Here is a 21,819-nt window from a genome sequence, read left to right as displayed (position 1 = left end):
GGGTGATGGCAGCCCTTTCAAGGCTTGAACGTAGGGGCATGATCTGACCTACAATTTAAATCATGGGTAGAGTCAGCGGGAACTGTTAGGACATGGCCCCAGTTTTCCAGGTGAAAAACAATAATGGTGACTCACTCCGGGATTATAGCAGTAGAGCTGAGGAGAAGTGGTTGGGTTCTGGTTATAACTGAAGGTAGAGCCAGTAGGGCTCCCTGATGGATTGAATGAGAAGTATGAGAGAAGCAGAATCATGGGTAACTCTGAGGTCCTTGGCCTGAGCGATGTTGGGGACAATTAAGGTAGCATATATAAAATCCACCCTCAGCGATGCCGGAAACATGCAACATGGCCGCCAGGGCTGAAACAAAGAACAGCCTAAACTATAATCAGCCTTCTTCACGGTCGTAATAGTAGTTCGCGCCAAAAGTGCTAACCGTACGTACATCTGCCCTCTGCCCTAGCAACAGCAGCCACCAATCCCAGATCACCACCGTCCCTACTAGCCACCCCCTCTCCTTCTAGAGTATCTATACCCAGCCTCCTCAATAAACTTTTGCAGCTTGATCAGAATATTTGTCTTGCTGCCGTTCTTCGCGTCTCTTTGTCCCATGCCATTCTTCCCTCACAGGAGTTCGAGCTTCGGTTGATCGTCCTGCGGGCCGGGACAATGGTGACTCACTCCAGGATTCTAGCAGTAGAGCTGATGAGAAGTGGTTGGGTTCTGGTTATAACTGAAGGTAGAGCCAGTAGGGCTCCCTGATGGATTGAATGAGAAGTACGAGAGAAGCAGAATCGTAGGTAACTCTGAGGTCCTCGGCCTGAGCAACTGGTAGGACAGTGCTGCCATCCCCTGCCAGGGGGTGGCTGTGGGTGAAGCAGATTTTACTATAAAAGGAAGATCAGGAGTTCAGTTTTGAATATGTGAACGTGATATGCCTGCTAGGATAGCTGTGTAAAGATGTCAAGTTAGCAGGAATTCAGGAGACAAGTGCAAGCTGGATATGTAAATTTGGAAGTCCTCAGTCTATAGATGGTATTTTAAGCCATGAAACTGGATGAGATCACTAAGGGAGTAAATATAGATAGGAAAAAAGAGAAGTGAGCCATGGAATGCACAACCGTTAAGTAGTCTACAAAGAGTGGAGGGATCCACAAAGTAATAACGTTAAAGAGAGACCAGTGATGTACGAGGAAATCCAGAATAGTATGGTGCCCTAGATGTATATTAGCAGAGAGATGTCAATACATCAGATGCTATTGATAAGTAAGCTGAGGACTGAGAATTGGCAACTGGAAAACAAAAAAATCCAGTAGTTGGTGAGTTATTTGAAAAAGCCAGTTTGGGAAGGAGATCATTATAGTACACATTTTTAAACATTGTTTTTAGTTTGAAACATACGAAGTACTGCTTTCCCTTTTAGTTGTAGTTCTTTTCATTAGTGTGGGTCTGCTGATTGAAGTTCCCCTTACTCTTTTCTAAACCACACCTTTAATGCATCATCCGAGACTTGTAATGTCTTGAGGACTTAAACACATTTGTGAAGCAAACCAATTGTACTATCTGTACAGATTATTTTTTTTCTGACTTCATATAGTTGTCTCATCCATATTTTATTAGATGACTTGTTTCAGCAACTCTCCTTTGTTAAATGTCTCTAAAGTATTCAACTTAGTTTTTGTAGGAACAGTAACTCATATTTCATCTGTTTATGGATTTTTAAATTTACTAATCATAGTGATGAGTTCAACAGACATAAAGGGTTTGGGCACAAACACAAGTGGCTCTTCGTAAGCATATAATTTAGCTCAAGAGAACAGAAGAGCCTGGGTGTGCTACCCACATGTAGCATCAGTGAGTAAGTGTGACAGAGGGATTGGAAAGGATGTTTCCAAAGTTCTGCTACACTGTTGCCATTTACCAAACGCTTACCAATATTTACCACATGACAAAGAGTGTGTTAAATCTGTTACAAACATAAATTAATTTACTCTTCATAACAACTTGATGTATATTACCTTCATTTTACAGAAGAAGAAGTTGGGGTAGAGATTGAGCCAATTTACCAAGTCTACACACCAGTAGAAAGTTGACCTGATGCAGAACACTGGGACTGTGATTCTCAAGTCACTCTTCTAGGCATATCGACCTAAATACACTTATAAACTGCCTCATTCACGATGTTACCTTGAAGGCGAGATGAAAGGCAATATAGCAAATTCAGGATCAAGGAAGGGCTCTATTTTTCTCAGAATTTTGTTTTTGAGAACTTGAGAATCTTGCTGAAGGGAGAGTCAGTGAAGTAGAAAAGGTCAAAGACGCAGGGAAGGATAAATCGTTGATGCCACATAATTTCAGAGAAATAGTGAAGAGACTAGGAGACCACTTATGATCCAATATAAGAACATTCAATTTAATGTTATTTAAAGAATAGAGCTGTGCTTTGGATTTTTTTTTAAGTTCATATGTGCTTATATAATAGTTTTGCTGTTTTTTTTAATCAGGATTTTTTTTAACTTGTAATTGCTTTATTCTTCCAACAGATGCTCTTAAAATACCCTTAAGGATTTCAGTGGGTGAGACTCAAACAGGCAACTATGGTTCCGATGACTTTGAATGTGAAAACACAATATGTGCTTTAAATATCCGCAAGCAGACATCATGGGATGATTTTTCAAAAGCAGTGAGACAAGCTCTGACAAATCATTTCCATGCAATCTCTTCTGATGGATGGTGCAGTCTGGAAGATATGACATTTAATAACACCACTGAATCCAGCATCGGCCTCAGTGCAAGCAGCATACTATCCATCAAGCTAGGTATCAGCAATCCTGCAATGAAGAAAAGTTAAATTTCCGGGCTTATTCATGCTTGAGGGCTGTATAACATGACACTTAGTTCATTGATTAGGCACATTCAGAGCTCGCTTATGGCAGCTGCTGGTGCTGAAAAATTTGAGTATTCACGACATAGGTCATTATGTAATGTTGCTGGTTAGTATAAAAAGTTTTATGCCTCAAAGAATACTCAGAGAGTGAAAAATATGACATCCTTTGATGAGGCTTTGTGATTGCACTTGCTGTTCTAGATGAGATGCAAGAGACTAACAAGCCTGCAGCTGCTTTCTGACACTCATGTTTGGGAACACAGCTCAAATCTATATGTGGGCTGTGCTGACATGCTAGTATATTAACACCTTACTTTTACGATGAGAATCCAGTGTAGTCTAGACTTGGAAGCAGCACCTCAATGAAGATGTAGTCTCTTCCAAATGGGACGAGTCAGGGGTCACAATTCATTATATCTGTTTGATATAAATGAAAAGGCAAACCACAAAGAACTTATGAAAAGGTGATGTGCTTCCAGGTGAGCAGAATAAGTGATCTGTGAATGTTAGCTGTCCCTGGTTAGATTCCTTCCTCCTTTATCTAGGAGAGCTAGAGTTTATAGAGCACCTGCTGCTCTGCCATGGCTGTGCCAGGCACATCGTCTATGGTACCGCATCAAGGCCTTACACAGCTTTGTTTTACAGATAACTACACAGATGACAAGATAACTTGCCTGAGGTTACACAGCTAATGAGCAAAGTGGCCAGGATTCAAATTGCAGTCTGTCAGGAAAACCTGTGTACTTTCAACCGTACCACACTGCAAAAGAATGATCAAAGTCAAGGGCTGGGGTGGGCTTTTACCATGCCATTAAGGCATTATGTAATAGGCTTATTATGTAAGAAAGTGTTTTATTCTGTTTACATATGCATCCTAATTTACTTTCAAAACATAAATCAGTACTAATCTTTATAGCAAATTATTTTTGATATCTTGATTTCATGCATCTTTGGCATGATCATTAAAATTAATTTATTAATTTTATTGCATGAAAAAACATTAAGAAGTCATAAGTGATTCTCAGGAACATGTTTTGCCCACACATTGGGGTGTTATTCAAGATGTGGCCCTGCCCCAGGTGTCTGAGCTACGTGAGCATCAGCACGGTTTGAAGGAGATGGTCCCCCAGTGCAGCCCTCATCCAGCTGCACTGGAAACTGGCAAAGGCAGATGGGTGTTCATCACCAGCATCCCTGCCTGCCTCAGAAGTGTAAAGTGGGTAGTCATAGTTCAGAATTGTTTTGTGAGTAAAATAGCATTAAGTTTCATGGGTAAAGGGCTTACCCAGAATGCCTGGCTCTGGCCGCTTGACAGTTGGTAACTATAATGTTCTTATCATGAGTGAATGTAGATAAATGATTGTCTGCATCAGTCACCTTAGCTAGATTAAAGGAACCTCAGATGAACAGATAAGCACAGAATTATAAGAGATATTGCATGTTTTGGGGGCATGCTGAGAGTAGGTATTTAAAGAAATGATCTGTAGAAGAGAAGTGATGTGACCAAATACATATTACAAATCCCTTCCTAGAGAAGATTTCTGTGAAGTGCGACCTTTTCTGAGCAAGCGTGAGCAAAGGGCCTAGAGTGTAAGATGGCACCAAAGTCACCTGGTTTTGCTGTAAGCTAAAAATTCGCTCTTGTGAGGCTAGAAGGAGAGGCAGTGACATGTCAGAAAGGGCTTAATGTCCCATCCGAAGTTCTTGGACTTTGTGAAGCAGGTATTAGTATAACCATAAAGGGTTTTACTTCATCATCAGCTTTGCTCTTGAAAACTCAACTCTAGGAATGTTCGGTGGTATTTTCCCTCTCCACATTCCTTAAATCTCTTCTAACAATTTCTTTGGAGAAGTCTGTAGATTGAAGATCTTCCTCTTGACTTTCGATAAAATGTTTTTAGGCAGTTACCTCTTTGTGTGATCCTTTACACATTCTGTATGTGCCTTTGAAAATTGAAGCCCTGGATTCCTTGGGGTTCTTATAGAGGAGATTGTACGCTTTGCTGTCATGATAAAAATAACTTTTGGATTTCCCTTGCCATTTAACTTCATTTTTTTTGAACTAGGAAATGTGCCATGGTCAGCAGGACAGAGCTTCACCCAGTCTCCGTGGGACTTTCTGAGGAAGAATAAGGCAGAGCAGGTCACTGTGCTTTTGTCAGGTAAAGATGTTGCAACTTGATTTGCTTAAGGAGTAATCACTTTATGAAACAATTATGTTTCACAATGTCAGCTCATAAATTTGTGTGTTTCTGTCCTTCGTTCCCAACCATGCTTGGGTGACTCCTACTGCTAAGTAATTAGATGTTTTTTAAAGCATTTGATTAAAGGTAGGAAAACTCACAAGCCTGTTTTTTTCTGACACCTATGGTGGTATCTTCTCCTGTTCTTTGGTTCCTGCAATTCTGATTACATCTTGCATTAGGAACAAACCAGGGGCCACCCTGACATGCTGACAGGAGAGTGACAGAGGCTGTGTTAGGAGAAGGATCAAGTACCGTGTATGTATGTTTTTTATAATGGTGCTGGCTAACGTTTAGTGAGCACTGTTGTTTACAGCACATTATAAGTATAAATTTCACTTAGCTCCTCATAACAACTCAATGAGCTGCATATTTCTGTTTATGCCCATTTTATAGACAAGGAAACTGAGGCTGAGGGGTATTAATTTTCTTGCCTAAGGTTCTACCTAGGGGAATTCTGTATCTCAGCCCTTAATTCAAAAAGGCTACTGAGTTAAACCTAAATTTCCCATACTTGGGAATACGGTCTTAAAAATTCACTCTCAACTAATAAAGTTTTTATTATTTGAAGTGTACTTACCGATGTTAAGAAAAATATGTGAGAAAATTGCTTTAGACTCTTAACAATTTATTGAGAGTGGCAGAATTTGGGGGCGCGGTGGGGGTGGGGATGCAGCTGGCAGATCACACCCTAAAGATAGACCCTAGGCCTGTTCCTTAATGCTGATCAAGGCTAGAACTTTCTGAGGATTGAGATTATATATTATTACTTTTGCTTATAAAAAGTAGAAGATCTAACAGTCCGATGCCAGCTGTAGTGTTGGAGCGAGCCAGTGTCTGCAGGGCTCTGACTGTGGTTCAGAGGAGGTGGGTGGGCTTCCCGGGGGGGCAGAAGGGGCAGCTGGGAAGTTCTCGGGAAGGCCGGGAGCAGTGATTTTTTATCAGCCAGTATTAAGTGTTTCAGTGTTTTCACATTGGTAAAAGCACACTGGTGCTTCTGGCCACATGTCAGCCCTGCTTGTGATAAGCCAACAAGCATATTGCAACTTTTATGATAGATTCTGCTGGTTCGGGATCATTTGTATTTAACAAGGAAGGGCCAATTTTCCTTCTGTGTATTTATTCACACAGGTCCTCAAGAAGGCTGCCTCAGTAGTGTGACTTATGCATCTATGATCCCTCTTCAGATGTTGCAGAACTACCTCAGGCTGGTAGGTTGACACGACCTGATGGAGTCTTACACTTCCCATCCCTGACACTGGAGTCATGTTTATGTTTAAAAGAGTTTTTGGAAAAACCCTGCTCGTCTGTGCCCGGTGCTCTGACACCCTTGACTTACCCAGTAGCCCCCTCCCTGGAAAGCTGCTGGTCACTTAGCCTGGATTTCTGTTACTGTCCTGTCAGGTGTCATCACCTGACACCAGAAACCACCCATGACATGCGAAGTGTTGCAGTTTGGGCAAGAGTGTGTTGTCTTCTCTTAACAAGGATTTGGCATCAAATATATGATCTGTAGTATGGAGGGGAGTGGTCATAAGGACCAAGATGCAGTGCTATAAACTTCTAAAATTTGAAAGTGAATACATATGCCAGCTTTAGTTAGGATATGGATTTGGCCACTTGAATAGAAACCAGACAATAACTTATACAGGATACAGGTATCTTTCACGCAAAGAAGTCCCAGCAGGTGAGAGGTCCAGGGAAGGGGGAGAGTAGAGGAAGGGACACAGTAACTATTCTGGTAGTTGTTCCAGGGACCCAGTACCTTCTCTCTGGTTGCTTGTTTCCCTCAGGTGTACGTTGTGTCAACTTGGTCAAAGATACTTCACCATTCCCACATCCGGCTTCTAGCCAAAGGCAAGAGATCCCGGAGGGCAAACCCCTTCCTTATAGGGACATTGCAGTAATTTCTGCTACCCACATCCTGTTGACCAGTATTTAGATGCAAGTTCAGCCTCTCTGAGGAGTGTGGCCTTTGCTGGGAAACCATGCTCCCAATAACACTAGGCAATTCTTACTGAAAGAACAGGATTATGATTATCAAGGGAAAGTAGCAAATTCTAGATTCAAAATGGATAAATATAATGCTTTGCATTTATTTTTATGAATAACTTTAATGTCTTACAGTATGCTAAGTTCTTATCCATGTCTTATTTTATTTATTCTTCAAAACCTCCATATGAGGTTGGTATTGTCATCCAGTTTATAAGTGAGGAAACTGAACAGACATGAAGTAGCTTGCTCAAGGCCACACACCCAGTGAGGAATGAAGGACTGTGCAAGTCCCTGATATGCAATTTCTGCATGTGTTGATCTTACTGAAGCGAATATTGATGATATAAAACGTAAAGTAAACCATGATTTTGCTCTCCACCTTAATTTGGAAAGCTTTTTTTAAAAAAAGTGAATGAGTTGGATTAAGATCCTTTTGGAAGCTGTTTGCATAGACTCTGAATGGATGTCTTTGTGTTCAATCCTGGTGAGAAAGAAGTATTCAAAGTTATTCCATTGATCTTCTAGCTAGGCTCTCAGAGTTAGGACTGATCTTTGCAAAAGCAGCCACAATACTATATAAACGTGAAAGGCCTTACAAGTTTGAAGAGGTGGTGTCTTCTGAATCTGATATTTTCACTTTCTTTTCCTTGCTATTTACATCCCAATCCTTCAAAGTAATCCTGAGCGTTAAGTATAAGTGGAAAGGAGATCTGTCTCATTCCTTTGTTTCAAGTGAAAGTTGAAGGGTGTGTCCAACTGGTTTCATGAATATAAGCCTCAGGCTCGGTAGAAAAAGTTGATAGAGCCATTTCCTTTTTTCCCTTCTTACCTTCTCTGTACCTAAGGCCCAGGGGTTTTAATTCATCTGTTTCGATGCTAAAATGAATAGAAAGGTAATGAAACTCAATTACAGTGGCGCATTAGCCCTGATTTAGCATTGTGTGAAATGTCTGCTAGTCACATCATATGTTAGACATTCCAAGTACCCTTGAATGATGGGTATGAGGATGCAGGACGCCTCATAATGAGTAAGACATTCTTTGACTGTCAATGACCAACAAACTAGAGACCAAATCAACGCTGTTTTTGGTTCTATTCTCAACTTAATGAGTATGCACAAAGGGCTTTTTTTAATCCAGCAATTAACTTTAGATGAGTATAATAAAAATGTATCACTCATTTTAGCAAGCACTTCAAAATGTGAAACGACCGAGGCAATAATGTATTATAATGGATGTAACTGTTCCTCTCCTATTATAAGCCCCTTAAGGGTATATAGATCATTTTGCATTTTAAATCCTAAATAGTTCTTTAATTTAGTTGTTTGACAACTGTTTATTGAGTTTGAGAAGTAAAAAAAAAGTGAATACCAGGTATTATATAGTAATAGCTGAACTTTTTATTGAGTATTTACGACATGCCAAGCTCTGTTCTAAATACTTTACATGAATCGTCTCATTTTATCACCCTATGATGTATATACTTATAATATTTACTTGCATTTTACAGTTGAAAAAAAAAAAGAATAAGGCTGAGAGTAATTTGCCCAAGGTCCTAAGCTAGAAAGTGCTGGGACTTTTTTACTGGTTATAAACCTATTGGTTAAAAAAGAATAGCAAGAACCAGTTTTTTACTCTATACATGTACAAATACATATATTACGTGATATGCTTGTATTATATCCTTTATACAGGAAACCACATGGATTGAAGACTTTAAATCAGAGCTTTTTGTTTATTTGCTTTTTAATGATATTATTTAAAATGCTTTCATTGAATGATTAAAAACAATACAAGTAAATTTAAAATCTCCATCCTAAAATTAGAAAAGGAGAAGTTTAACCTAGTTGAGTTTGAAATCACTAATTTATTGCAAGAGTCGGAACTTTCTGCATTAATTAACTGAATTTCCTCTTAGTTTATAATTTTTCTCAGTTTATTTGCAGACTGAATCTTAGTAAAGTGTCTGCAAATAATGATTACATTAAAAAAGTACTTCAGTAGATCATCCTAGTCTGAGCCCTACTTAAAATTTAGAAGTCTAAATGTTCCAGGATGTGTTTCTTGAAATTCTTCTGTCCCCTCTTGGCTGTCCACTCCAATGTATGTCATGCCTACCGTTGAGCACCATTACTAGGAGATTCTGCTTATTCTTCGTGCATTCCCCAAATAAATTTGCTACTTTCCCATTGAAATAATGTTGTAAATGATGATTTACGTGTCTAAGACAGCCCACAAAATGTCCCTCGGTCCGTTTAACAGCTGACTGATTCTAGCCTGAGCTTTTTCAGAGTGTAGAAGGGGAAAGGCTGGGTGAGAACTAGTGGAAGGAGGAAGCAGTTCCCTGGTATGAGGAAGAGGTGACTCTGGATGCCTTTGCTTTGCATGGCAATAGTGGAAGAAAATTCTGGGCTGGTGTCAACCCAAGGAGGTTTGGAGCAGGAAGAATTCATCAGTTCTAGGGACTATCTGAAAAGAGAGAGAGGAGTTATGCCCAAGAGTTTATTTTTGAGTTTTTTTTTTTTTAAGTCATATTTGGGTGTCAGTATCAATACATGAGGGAGGATTGCCTTTGCCTGAAGTTAGTAACCAAGGCCTGATTTTGTAGTTTCAATGAGCTAATTAAAAATTTCTGTATAATGTGTATAGACTATAATTTCTCTTGAATTCCCACTACTCTTTTACACCTATTCTATAAAGAGGGATCTCAGCAAATGGTTAAAACCCTCCCTGACATGAAAGGCTCTGTTTTTTTGTCTCCTGAATACTATATGTATCAATCGTATCTAGGACTATTTTATATGGATAAACTGACAGTAACTGTATTGTTTGTGGCACTGTAATCATAAATGAATTAGTCTTTCAAAATTGAGTGTCAGAAGAGGCCGGAATGAAATTCCTAGCTATAAATCATGAGACTTTAAGTAATAACTGTTCCATTTTATTGGCTCTGTAAAACTTTCATTTTTCATTCTTTTTTCAGTTAATCATCTTAGCACAACCTGGCCTAAAACTGTCTCTGGACAGTAGCAGCTTTTCTTCAGATGTTGACAGGGGAAACTCAACATAAAAGTTGGGGTTTATTGTTTTCAAATACCACAAGTTTGAAAATACATGGATGCCACATTGAAAATAGTGGGAATTGTAATTCCTCTAGTAAACCTCTTCTGCAGAACAACGCTGTGGAGGAAAAGATATATAAAGGGGTAGATTGTCCACATTGTTGAAGTCACTTATTTCCATTTAATCCAGAACACATTTGCCTGACAAGGCACTAGTTGACATGGAATGGAGCTTCCTGAATAGGCTGTGAAGACACAAGAATAAAGGGATGGTACTGATAATGATAGAGGCCAGTGTCCCTTTACTCAGAAATGTTACACTGTAAATATGCACTTAGGACTGTTGACTATAATTCAACTTTTAGAAGCTGAGTTTAATTTTCTTTTTCAAAGAACAGAAATCTTTAAACACATGTAAAATATTTACCAAAATATATTCATATATATTTACACCCAAAACATATACATATTACACACATTTACTTACTCCCAAAACATATACATATTACACACATTTACATACATATATATGTATAAATGCATATTCATATAGATTTACCTTTAGAGCCCTCTGCTGGAAATTTGGAGCATGTAAATTCAGTATACCTGAGGGCTTGCTATTTGAAGAAATGTAATATGGTGACATTAGAACAGATAAATGTTTTCTCAGCAGAATTTCTCATATTCACACCATGAGTCTCGGTAGAATAACAGGCTCCCAGTAATTAAGTTAATTTTTTGTGCTTGTTCAGATCTTAAATGGCAACCATTATAACTAAATCATTTGAAGGCAATAGAACAAGATAACAAAAAGTTGATAATACCAAAAATGAAGAGAAACTTAATATAATGTGTGTGTTAGAATGTATAAATGTATATCGAGAAAAAAATGAGGTGTTGAACTTGAAAACAACTTATCTATGAAGTGGGTTCTCTTGCTGTTATATCATTTCAAATCCATCTTAAGAAAGCATAGGCAGTTTGACAGGTTGGCTATAATGAATAGTATACTTTTGGTTTTCAAAGAGAGATAAGATTAAATAGCAAGGGTAGTAGAAAATCTCAGGGGTAAAATATTCAGTAAATCCTGAAAATCTATCTGTAAGCCGTTTCACTGGTGTGAAATAATCCATTCTTTGTGAGAGAATTTTTCCCCGATCAGTCATCGCAGCTTGGGATTAATTTGGAGAACTCAAGACTTCTGTTTTAAAATTGCACCTAGCTACCTCTACGTAACACAATTTCCCACGAAAGTACATTTCTAAAGTGACAAAAGCTTACATTAAGAGAAAATTAGTCCCTGTAGCAAGAATCTGGAAAAATGTTCCACTCTCTTTAGGGACAATAGAGTGTTAGACACACTTATTCAAACTCAGTTGAAATTAGGTAGCAAAAACACTTATATCCATCTGTTACCATCTTCCTGGTGATTCAGAAAAATAAGATTTATACCAGTTGGAGAAATGGGCATATGTCCTCCTACTGTATTGTCTCTGATTCTTGCAGCACTGTGGTCTTCTCCACCCCTCTGACTATACAGGTCCTCCCACATCCATTCGTTGACTGCACCTCCTAGAAATACATGAGCAGAAAGCTGGTGTGGATTAGTGAGACTGTGCTGGATCCCAGGAGTTGCATTATCCATAAGCATTCATCACAGAGAGGGAAGGGTGGAGACAGGATTGGTCTGGACTACACAGGTTCCTGGGACTGCAGTTTATCTCATTCATTCGTCTTCCATGTTGGGCAGCAGGAGCTCATCCATCTGTAACCATTGCTGAACATTCAAGTTTAACTTGCAACTATAGACATCAGCCTGCCATCTACCCAGTGACCTCCTTAGGTCAGAAAAAAAGTGGAGAGCAGGCAAAGCCAGTACTAGTCCACTCATCCTGCTTTATTGCAAAACTGTTCCCATGATTCCGTGGCACATAAACAAATAATAACAACAAATTAACATTATACCTATGGAAAAACTACAGCAAAACAAAGGGAAGATAATAGCATTCAGGAAACTCAGAGGGGGAAAATATACCTTAAAAATTATTTACTAGAAAAAATTAAAAAATCTAGAACTTATTTTTTCATTCTCTGTACAATGCAAGGAGATAGGCTATGAAGTAGGGCAGGAAAACCCTAGAAGAGTCCAGATTGTGCTTAGAAAGGGAAAAAAGACAAGTGTTGAAAGAGGAGATGGATGACATAAGGAAATTTTAAGAGTAGCTAAAAATTCAGTGGCATGATTAAAAAGTGTTTGAGGCAATAAGTGCTGAAGTGAGATAAAAATTTTATTCAGTGTTGTGAACGACCAAGTTGAGACACTGTCCCAGAATTTAGAGGACAACAAAGTTATGATCATGATGAGATACATTAGCAGATGTATCGTCACAGGGCACAGAACAGTACCTGAACATTATAAGTGTTCCTGAGAACTTAATTAGAACTGGAACAAGGAGCAATTACCAAAAGTATATTTGAAGGAAAATTTCCTAAGCCAGAAAAGGCCTGAGTATGCATACCAAAAAAGGCTTGTCATGTTCCAATTAAGATTGAGAGACAGAGGCCACGACCAGACAAAGCTGGGCAACATATTAAAATTTTATATACAACATGAACTTCCCTTAGGGTTCTCCATCTCACAGGAACAAGTGAGAACATGTTTTCCTTTACTTTGAGGTCTTGTGGTTCCATAGCTTCACTGCCCAAGAGCAGAAACTCAGCTGAACTTTCCAGGATGCTCTTCTGTCCTGTCTCTCTGGGGGAATCTCTTGTCTCAGTCTTAGTCCTGTCTGCACCTCCACCATTGCTTTGCCCAAATATCATCACCACCAAGAAAGCAGCCCACACTTCTACTGAATTCATCCTGTAGCTTTAGGATCCTGCCATCCCTTAGGCAGGTACAGCCACTCATGTTTCTGCCACAGCACACTGCACTCTCTTTTGCCACCCTGGCGCAAATGTGAATATCAACTGTTCCCTTTTTCGTTTAAAGTTTAGTGATAATGGAAGAATATTTGAATGCAGAAAAAATCACAGGTGGCTACCAGATTATGTTTTCGTTCACAGCCTGAAATCCCAGTGCCAAGCCCAACATCAATGAGCCTCTTAAATGATCACATCCTCCTACTTAGTTTATGGCCTGAAGCCCATTGGCCAAGCCTGGCTTTTCTCTACCTTCTGCAAGTTCCCTTAAGCATATCTTCATCTCCTTGGAGTCCAGGCTGAAGACTTAAAGGGTATGGAAAGAGTTCTCTCTTCTTTCCATGCTAAGGGCTGCCCCTCAAGCTTTCCTTTCATATCCCAGAATCTGTATGTCTCTTACTATAATGATGAACCTTGGGCATATTCACTCTCTTCATTAGAAATCCATTCACAAGCATATGACCTTTTCCTGTTAGCTCAAAAGAGATGGGCTCCTCACAGCACAAAAATGAACAACAGCACAAGATATATGTATGTCCTTATGTTGTTCCATTCCAAATAATACAGAGAAAGAACATGCCCTTTCATGAGTCTACATGGCTCAGTCTTCACACATGAGCAACATCAGCAGTACTGGTGAAGTTTGAGCTTTACTGTCTAGATTTTCTACAAGAACTCTCCAGGGAGAAAGTTCCCAAGTGCAAGGCCTGGCACTGGGAGCTCAGCCCTAGAATAGCAGAAGTAGGAGGTAGACTTCCCTTACCCACATTTGCTGCAGACATCATGTGTATTGGTATTTGGTTTTCCATCCAAATCCTTTCCAAATTCTCACATGTTCTCAGGCAAGTTACCCTGATATAAGAGGATAAAGGTAAAAAATGAAATAAAATAAAATAAAACATTGGCATCTAGACAGATTTTGTTTTGTGCAAAGTGAAAATAATTGATCTCCATCTACATTTTTTTAAAAATGAAACTCTAAATTCTCGAATGGAAACATCTAGAGTTGATCTGTGATATTTTGACTTATCAGGTTCTCTTATCTAAGTCAATACAAACATATTCTCTGACAAATGAAGTTGTAAAAAGATGACATACATATACCCTTCTTAAAAATACACTAATACATACAAATATGCCATGATGGTCTCAACTTGGCAAGTTAAAACTGGAAAGAAACCTACCAAAGTATTTACAGCAGTTGCTTCTAGATGGTTGACACTGTTCTTGATTTTTTTTTCAGTTTCTTTGTATTTTCCAAAATTTCCTTAGTGAAATTCATTGCTATTTTAGTCAGTGAAAAAGTAAAGTACAGGTTTTAGGGAAATTTACGGTAAAGAGCATCCACAAGGCATAATAAAGAAAACATTACATAGCATCTGCAAGGGACAAAATATGCTAGGGACAAGAGTTCCCAGCAAATGTACTGAAACTTACAGCAGAAAACAGAGGGACAAAAGCGTATGCTTTTTTCAGAAAATATCAGCTCTTGCCAAATACCGTTCTTTACCAGTATTTCCCATTATGAAGAGAGACTTCAGGTGTGCAGCAGATAAATCCGATCTCTAAAATATTATTTTGAATCTTTTGAAAGGCTTAGGACAATCAGAAAGAGAACTCTACCCTTGTTTACCCCATTTCCTCTTCTTTTCGTCTTAGCATTGTAATGTAAGTTCTCTTATTGGTTTATTGATAGGTCGAGCGATATCGTAATGTCATTTTCCACGGCCCGGAAGGAAGCTTGCAAGAGTACATTGCACATCAGCTTGCACTCTGCATGAAGGTATTCATTACTTGTATACCCTCTCCTTTTCTTTGAAAACTTCAAAGTGTGTAGAACTAATCACTGTGTTTCCTTATCACAGCACAGGCAAGTGGCTGCAGGATTCTCCTGTGAAATAGTGAGAGCTGAAGTGGATGCTGGTTTCTCCAAGGAACAGCTGGTAGACCTGTTCATCAGTAGTGGTGAGGCCATTTCAGTGGGCTGTATTATGATAACGAAACGGCATCCTCTTTAGTGATGCCACCATGAGAATATCAACTTTGTAGCTTGGGGATACATTTAAGTTGAACTTTCAGTTATTCAGCAGCTCATAAGATGAAAATTGGGAACCCAGATGAACATTTGCAAAAAAAATTATTTTCCAGTGAATATCATTGCATCTGTTGAACATGCTGCATTTTTTTTTCCTTCCTCCTTTTGAGGAAACAGACACAGAGAGGTGCAGAAACTTGGCAGAGTCCCCACAACTATGCAGTGGCAGAACCAGGATTAAATTTTTTGTTAATATAATCTTATTCACGTGTTTCTTAGACTCAAGAGCTTAACTCCCCAATCTTCACCACAGATGATGTTAACATAACCCTGTACAGCGTAGCACAGCACAGCCAGCAACTTACAATACAAAACTAAAATAAGCTGGAATAAGACTTCAGTTGCCAAGGGCTCCAAGCCAGAAAGACCCCTGCAGAGGGGGTGAAGGAGGCAGGTACAAGATCAGTGAAGGATGAGGTGCAATGCAAATTCAAAAGCTGTTTTGCTTAGGGAGAGAGTGGCTTTTCATCTTTGGAGTCATGATACGAGGACATAGCTTGTGGCCAGGCTCAGAAAGAAGGAAATAACCTGGAGTCCCTAAATCAAGAGGCGGTTTTTGGGAGAGCCTGAGGGTTAAATAAAGTCTAGACGCATATTTTGGGGATGGAAAATCCTGCTAAACTCTGACTGCTGCTCTATTAGCCACGTCAGTCTTGGCTAGAAAGCTTGTAAAAATTCGCCACAGAGTTAGCCATTTTCTCTGATAATGATACTAGTGATCATTGAAATTTATTAAGGTCTTGCTCTTGTAGATCATACTCCAGACAGTACATGTATTAGCTCACATTTATCTGAGGCAGAGCTTTTCCAAGACTTGCACACATGAAAACCCTGAGACAAGAGCACCCTGCCAAGAACCCCGGGGAGAGGATGCAGCAGAGCGGCCCTGAATGCAAGCCATCTGGCTCCTGAGACTCACCTTAATGACTGCTGGTCATTGTTCCTTAAAACTCCATTGTGCCAAAATTTCCATTCGCTGCACTGTGGTTACCTAACAAAAACCCCACGTTGTTCTAACTTTGTGTCTCATTTCATCTCAAAGTAAGAAGCTAAAATATTTTGTTCCCACTCAGGGTAGATAATGACTGCAGGACTGAATTCTGCTCTTTGCTTAGAAAGCCAAGCAGACTGGAAAGCAGTGACTTAGAGTGTAGACACCAGGGTGACCAATTCAGCCTTTCTAAATCTATGGGTAGCATTTTCTTAAGAAGAGCTCCTCTTTGTAATTCCTACTTTTAGTAAGTGGCATGATTTCCTCAGCCACCGACACTTAAAACTCAGGTCTTGTGGGAAGACTTCATAAATTAAATGCACACAGAGGCCAAGCAGGCCAGATGAAGGGGTGAAGCAGACTGGGTAGGGTATAGGGGCTGGGAGCACACCCCCGTCTACATGGGGTGCAGCAACTTTTGGCTCCAGGAGTGAGATCCAGAAAGGTAGATTTGGTGTCATGAGGTCTTTGGGATCTTTAGGAAGAAGCAAGGAATCCAGGTTTTAGTGTGAAATCTCTTGGGGTTTTTTTTCAGCATTGCTAACTGTTCCACTTTTTAAAAAATACAATATGAGGACTGCATGGAACCACTCCCTACCACAGCATCTCATTCATGGATCCCTCTCCCTTGTCCCCCCAGCCAGTTGGGAGAAACAAGGTTGGAAAAGGTAGATGGTTTTGAGAATCAAGACTTAGTCTCAGGCAAAGGGAATCCAAATGCTTGACTTTTTGGCCATGGGTCAAAAATAATCTCCAGATAGAACATGGGGTGGCTTCTTCCACATCTCCATAAACCCTGATCAGAGGCTGGTGACTTCCCTAAACTCAAAAGTGCTTCTGTGGTTGTTTACTATTTTAGACCTGAGCCTATGTTAAATGACCTGAATCAGACACATACTGCTTCCTAACTAGAATAACTCTACCTTATTTTAGAGACCACCTTGTTTAAAGATGTTGAAATTCAGTGGTCAGGTAGAAGAGTGGGTGTTAACTGAAAAATTGAGGAAGTGAGGCAGGCAGTGCTGAAGACAAAGCTCTTCCCCAAAGAAACCCACGCTATTTTTTTGATACCTCGTAGGATACCAGGATAAACAAAGATGAGATGGAAACCCAACTATTAAGGAACAGCAACCCTACTCTCTTTTTAGTCCAGGCCATGTACTGTTCATCAGGTTTGAGATTAATAAAGTGGGCCCAGGAAAATGAGTTTACTTACTCTTTCCGAGAGACCTTCACTCTTGTAAACTTGTTCAGTTGTATATACAGCCTGAATTTTCCCTCCTTGCTCCCACTCACATATCCAGCAACCTGCTGGGCATCTTGAAGGGGAGGCCTCACTGGCCTCTGAAACACATCAGGCCTGAAACATCACTCCTATCCCAAGTACAGTCCTGCTTTTTTATTTCCTGCCCCCATTAATTTCACCACCTCTTCTGCAGCCCTAAGGTGGGAACTTCAGAACTGTCTCCGATGTGTGCTTTCTCTCTCCCTTTTTCCCTGCCATGTAGTCAATTACTGGCTCTATCTCAGAATTCTTTTTTATTCAGTCCCTTGGCCCTTGGGTGAGCTCCCATCACCTCTTGCCTCAACCACAGCAATAAAAGCCTAGTAGGTGTGTGTTTCTGCTTCGTCCTCTTCAGTCATTTCTTTGCACCAGAATGAAGATCTCAAAGCAAGAAACATCCTGTTTCTTCTCCTAAAAGACTTCCCTTGGTTCCCATTTCTGGTAGATTTTCCCTCCTAACATGACATTCTGTGTCTTAACATTTTTCATTTAGGGCCTGGTTCTGAGGTTTTGCTACAGCAAGTTTCACCCCTGTCTGCATGCTACAATCATTGGGAAGCTTGTACAATATGTCAAAATATTCTAGCCCAGCACAGAATCTAAATGTCTGGGAACGGGGCACAGGGTGAGGTCCCCACCTTCCTCCTGCCCACAGCTCTGGCTACTTAATCTCATTCCACTGCCCTGGCACCAGCCCCATCCTGACTTGTACTCATCAGCTGTGAGCTCACCATCATGCCACTCTTGCAAATATTCTAACCTTGATTTGAGGTCCCAGTCCCTTCTAGGACTGAGCTCTGCCTTTGCCCTACTGTCCATTCTTCTGCTTCCACCATTCCTTAAACTTGGAAAATCTTCTCTGACCCATCCAGTGTTAAGATGCCATTGCTCATAATAAGCCCAGCTTAAAATGCCATGTTCCCCCAGTTAGAATCAGTCACCTCCAGCACAGCATGTCATAGTGCATAAGACTGTAGTGAGGAGGCACTGAGCAAACACTTGTTGAAATGCAAGTAAATGTTCTTGCAAATGCATAACAGCTGGTTGTAGCAGTTTCAGGGTTATTTAGAGTAGCCACAAATTTAACAAACATCAAGAAAAACCTGGGACCTTCAGTCCCAAGTTACAGAACAGATTCACAAACATTTCAACCTGAGTCTTGTTTTTTTTTTTTCTTTGTTTGCTGTTTGACAGGGGTCACATTTCATTCTTTTTCTATGTGAGTATCCCTTTATTGCAGCACCATTTGCTAAATTTTGTTTGTTTGTTTTTTTCGTTGATTTGTTTGCTTGTTTGTTTGGGAAGCTCGTGGGCCAGGTATCAAACGAAGGCCTCCCACATGGCAGGTGAGAATTCTACCACTGAACTGCCCTTGCACCCCACTGGGTTTAATCATTAGGTAGAAAAGCTTTGTCAGTTTATCATCATTATTTTAACCAATGATAGGTTTATCAAATTTCCATAATAAATGTAATTCTGAAAGTAACATTTGAACCCTGAGAAGCAGAATAATTTAGCTCTCTTTACTGAATAGCCATGTTGAAGGAAATCTGAGATACACTCAATTCTATTGTAATGGCCCCACAGGAACAACTAAATCGAAGAGTTGACTGTTAACTGTTCCAGTCTTCCAGTCTTTCAAGCTTCATAGCATCCCTGAAAGCTATTTCAATCTCAAAACAGATCCATTAAAAATGTTCAAGGACTTCTTTTGAAAGTGAAAATACGTTATGTCTTTGGCAACAAGAGGAAGGAACAGAGAAGATACTATCACAAGTATTTGTGAAAAATGAGATATTTGACAAGATTGCTCTCAAGGATCTTAAATTGACCTCTTTTGTTTTTGCAACAGAAGAGGGAACACAGAAGATACTATCATGAGTACTTGTGAAAAGTGGGCTATTTGACTATTACTTTCAACTATTTTAGATTGGTCTTTTTCTTTTCTTGAGGTTAACACTTTGGTACTTGAGAATCTTCTACAAAATTAAAAAGTGATTTTAGCTTTTAAAAATTCATTGATTTAATAAGAAGTACTGTATTCATTTTAATAAAAATCTTAATAATATTTGAGTGCTTAGTATATCCAGTTTGTTTCCTATATATACAAGTAATCCATTTACTTTCTGTATTTTGTATTGGGTTGATGCACACTGTGTCTGCATCTCCCCACCAAGGAAAAATAACATAAGACTCAGAAGTTCTAGAGTTTAGTCCTCTGCCACTGTATCTGAAACCTCACTCAAATCACTTTAACTTCTTCAACACTTGGTTTCCTCTTCTGTAAAATAAGGGATGGAATCTCGTTATATGTTGGTGGTCCAGTCTACATAATACTCTGAACATTTTATATGTGAAATTTGAAGATCATTTAGTGATACTTTTAAAACTTCAATATTGTGAAATATTCATACTTAAAATACATAGTACATCTATTTACAGATTAATGAATATTTTTAAGTAAAATACCGATTTAACCATTGACCAGGTTAGGAAATAGAACGTTTCCAACTTCCAGAATGTGCTCCCCCTGTCACAGCCTCTACCATCTGGAGGTAACCACTAGTCTTTTGTGACAATCTCTTCCTGGCTTTACTTTATGGTCTTACCGTCTACAAATACCTAAATTACATATTTAGTGTTGCTGAAGTTGAACTTTACATGAAGAAATCATATTATACATATTCTTTTCTGATTTGCTTCTAAATATATTATTTGTCAGACAGTCTTCCATGTTGTTGCCTATGGTTGTAATTTGTTCACTTGCATATATACCCGTTACGTAGATATAACCCTATTGATCTGATCTGTTATCCATAAACACTTAGATTTTTTCCATTTAGGATCTGCTAAGGAAGTAGGAGTGCTGGATCAATTGTATATGTGTTTGTATCTTCAACAAACTGTTTTCAAGAATTGTTAAACTCTTCCAGCAACTGAAGAGCATTCCCATTTTATCACATCCTGCTCAATACTCTGTATATTCAGACTACTAAATTTTTGCCAATTTGCATAGGTTTTCATAAAATCTCTAATCAATGATACTCCCTTTTGATCACAGCTTGTCTGATCCCAGTGAAGCAATCTCCTGTTACCAAGAAAGTCATTGTCATCTTAGAGAATTTGGAAAAATCTACATTGTCTGAGTTATTGGGGGACTTTTTGGCACCTCTTGAAAATCGCAGCACTGAAAGCCCCTGTACTTTTCAAAAAGGTAAAGATATTAAAGAAACAAGCTTCTATACTGTCCTTCAAGTCATTTTGTTCCCTGGAGTACAGGTTATATACTTCACGTTCATCTTTCTATAACTTATTTAATTTGCTGAGGTTGGACTGTCACTTTTGGTTTGTTTTTAGGAAATGGAACATCGGAATGTTACTACTTTCATGAGAACTGCTTTCTGATGGGAACCGTTGCCAAGGCCTGCCTCCAGGGCTCTGATTTGCTGGTACAACAGCATTTCCGCTGGGTTCAGTTGCGGTGGGATGGTGAGCCCATGCATGGTCTGCTGCAGAGGTTCTTAAGAAGGAAAGTTGTAAATAAGGTAACAAACAGCAGTACTGGCTCTTTATTCCTTGGAAGTAGGGGTCCTGTCACCAGGAGAGTGGAGCTGTAGTGCCAGGAGATCTGAACTTGATTCTATTCCTTACCATGTAACATCAGGAAAGTACAATTCTTGGATATTCAAGTGTTAAATAAAAAAATGCAAGTAAAACCCGTAACAGTTCTGGGCTATATTAAACAGTAAAATAAAATAAATAAAATAGTAAATAGGTTTTACTTGTGTTATTAACTGTTCCCAAGTTCCAACTCTCCCTTAGAGCCATCTGAACATTACTCAGGTTAGTCTAATATAGGGCTGTAATACTGAATTATGGTCAATATTTTAAAGTCATGTAAAAATGAGAATTCTGTATCTTATGATACATTTTAAACAGTAATAGTGATGTTTAGTGACTTTTTTCACAGAAAAATAAAATATATAGTCTATATTATCCAAAATAACAAAAAAAACTTCAATAATTACCGGACCTAGTACATTACCTACTCTTAATCCATATTCTTAAATTGGGCTAGTAACTAATGCCAGGGTTGATTTGAATAATAGATCTCAGTTTAGCAAGATTTTGTCCTTCTACACAGTAGGGAACATTTGGAGGCCAGTGTCTTCGTTGTATCAATATGGAATACTTTAAGCTGCTAATTACAGAATAGCCAACTGCTAGTGGATTAGCAAAAAGAGCTTTTTTTCACTTTCAAGTGACTGTATGTCTTGGTAGGTTTTGCTGGCATTGGTTTAGCAAACTCAGTGATGACAAATCCCAGGGCCTGTCTGGGTGA

General features: G+C 39.2%; 1 protein-coding gene across 3 annotated transcripts in view; it reads left to right on the top strand.

Moving 5' to 3' along the window:
* Nucleotides 1-21,819, top strand: part of CTTNBP2 (cortactin binding protein 2) — a 156,884-nt gene that overhangs the window by 114,830 nt on the left and 20,235 nt on the right. For all 3 annotated transcript variants that reach the window (XM_077116772.1, XM_077116845.1, XM_077116917.1), the window contains 7 exons: nucleotides 2,542-2,817; nucleotides 4,952-5,047; nucleotides 6,260-6,339; nucleotides 14,803-14,889; nucleotides 14,972-15,071; nucleotides 20,539-20,691; nucleotides 20,835-21,022. In XM_077116772.1, the coding sequence (XP_076972887.1) occupies nucleotides 2,542-2,817; nucleotides 4,952-5,047; nucleotides 6,260-6,339; nucleotides 14,803-14,889; nucleotides 14,972-15,071; nucleotides 20,539-20,691; nucleotides 20,835-21,022 (980 nt within the window). The remainder of the gene's footprint in view (nucleotides 1-2,541; nucleotides 2,818-4,951; nucleotides 5,048-6,259; nucleotides 6,340-14,802; nucleotides 14,890-14,971; nucleotides 15,072-20,538; nucleotides 20,692-20,834; nucleotides 21,023-21,819) is intronic.

Source organism: Tamandua tetradactyla, chromosome 1, assembly GCF_023851605.1.
Source record: "Tamandua tetradactyla isolate mTamTet1 chromosome 1, mTamTet1.pri, whole genome shotgun sequence".
NCBI classification, from domain to species: domain Eukaryota; kingdom Metazoa; phylum Chordata; class Mammalia; order Pilosa; family Myrmecophagidae; genus Tamandua; species Tamandua tetradactyla.
The sequence above is the reverse complement of the archived record's forward strand: the minus strand, read 5'-3'. Positions and strand labels throughout refer to the sequence as shown.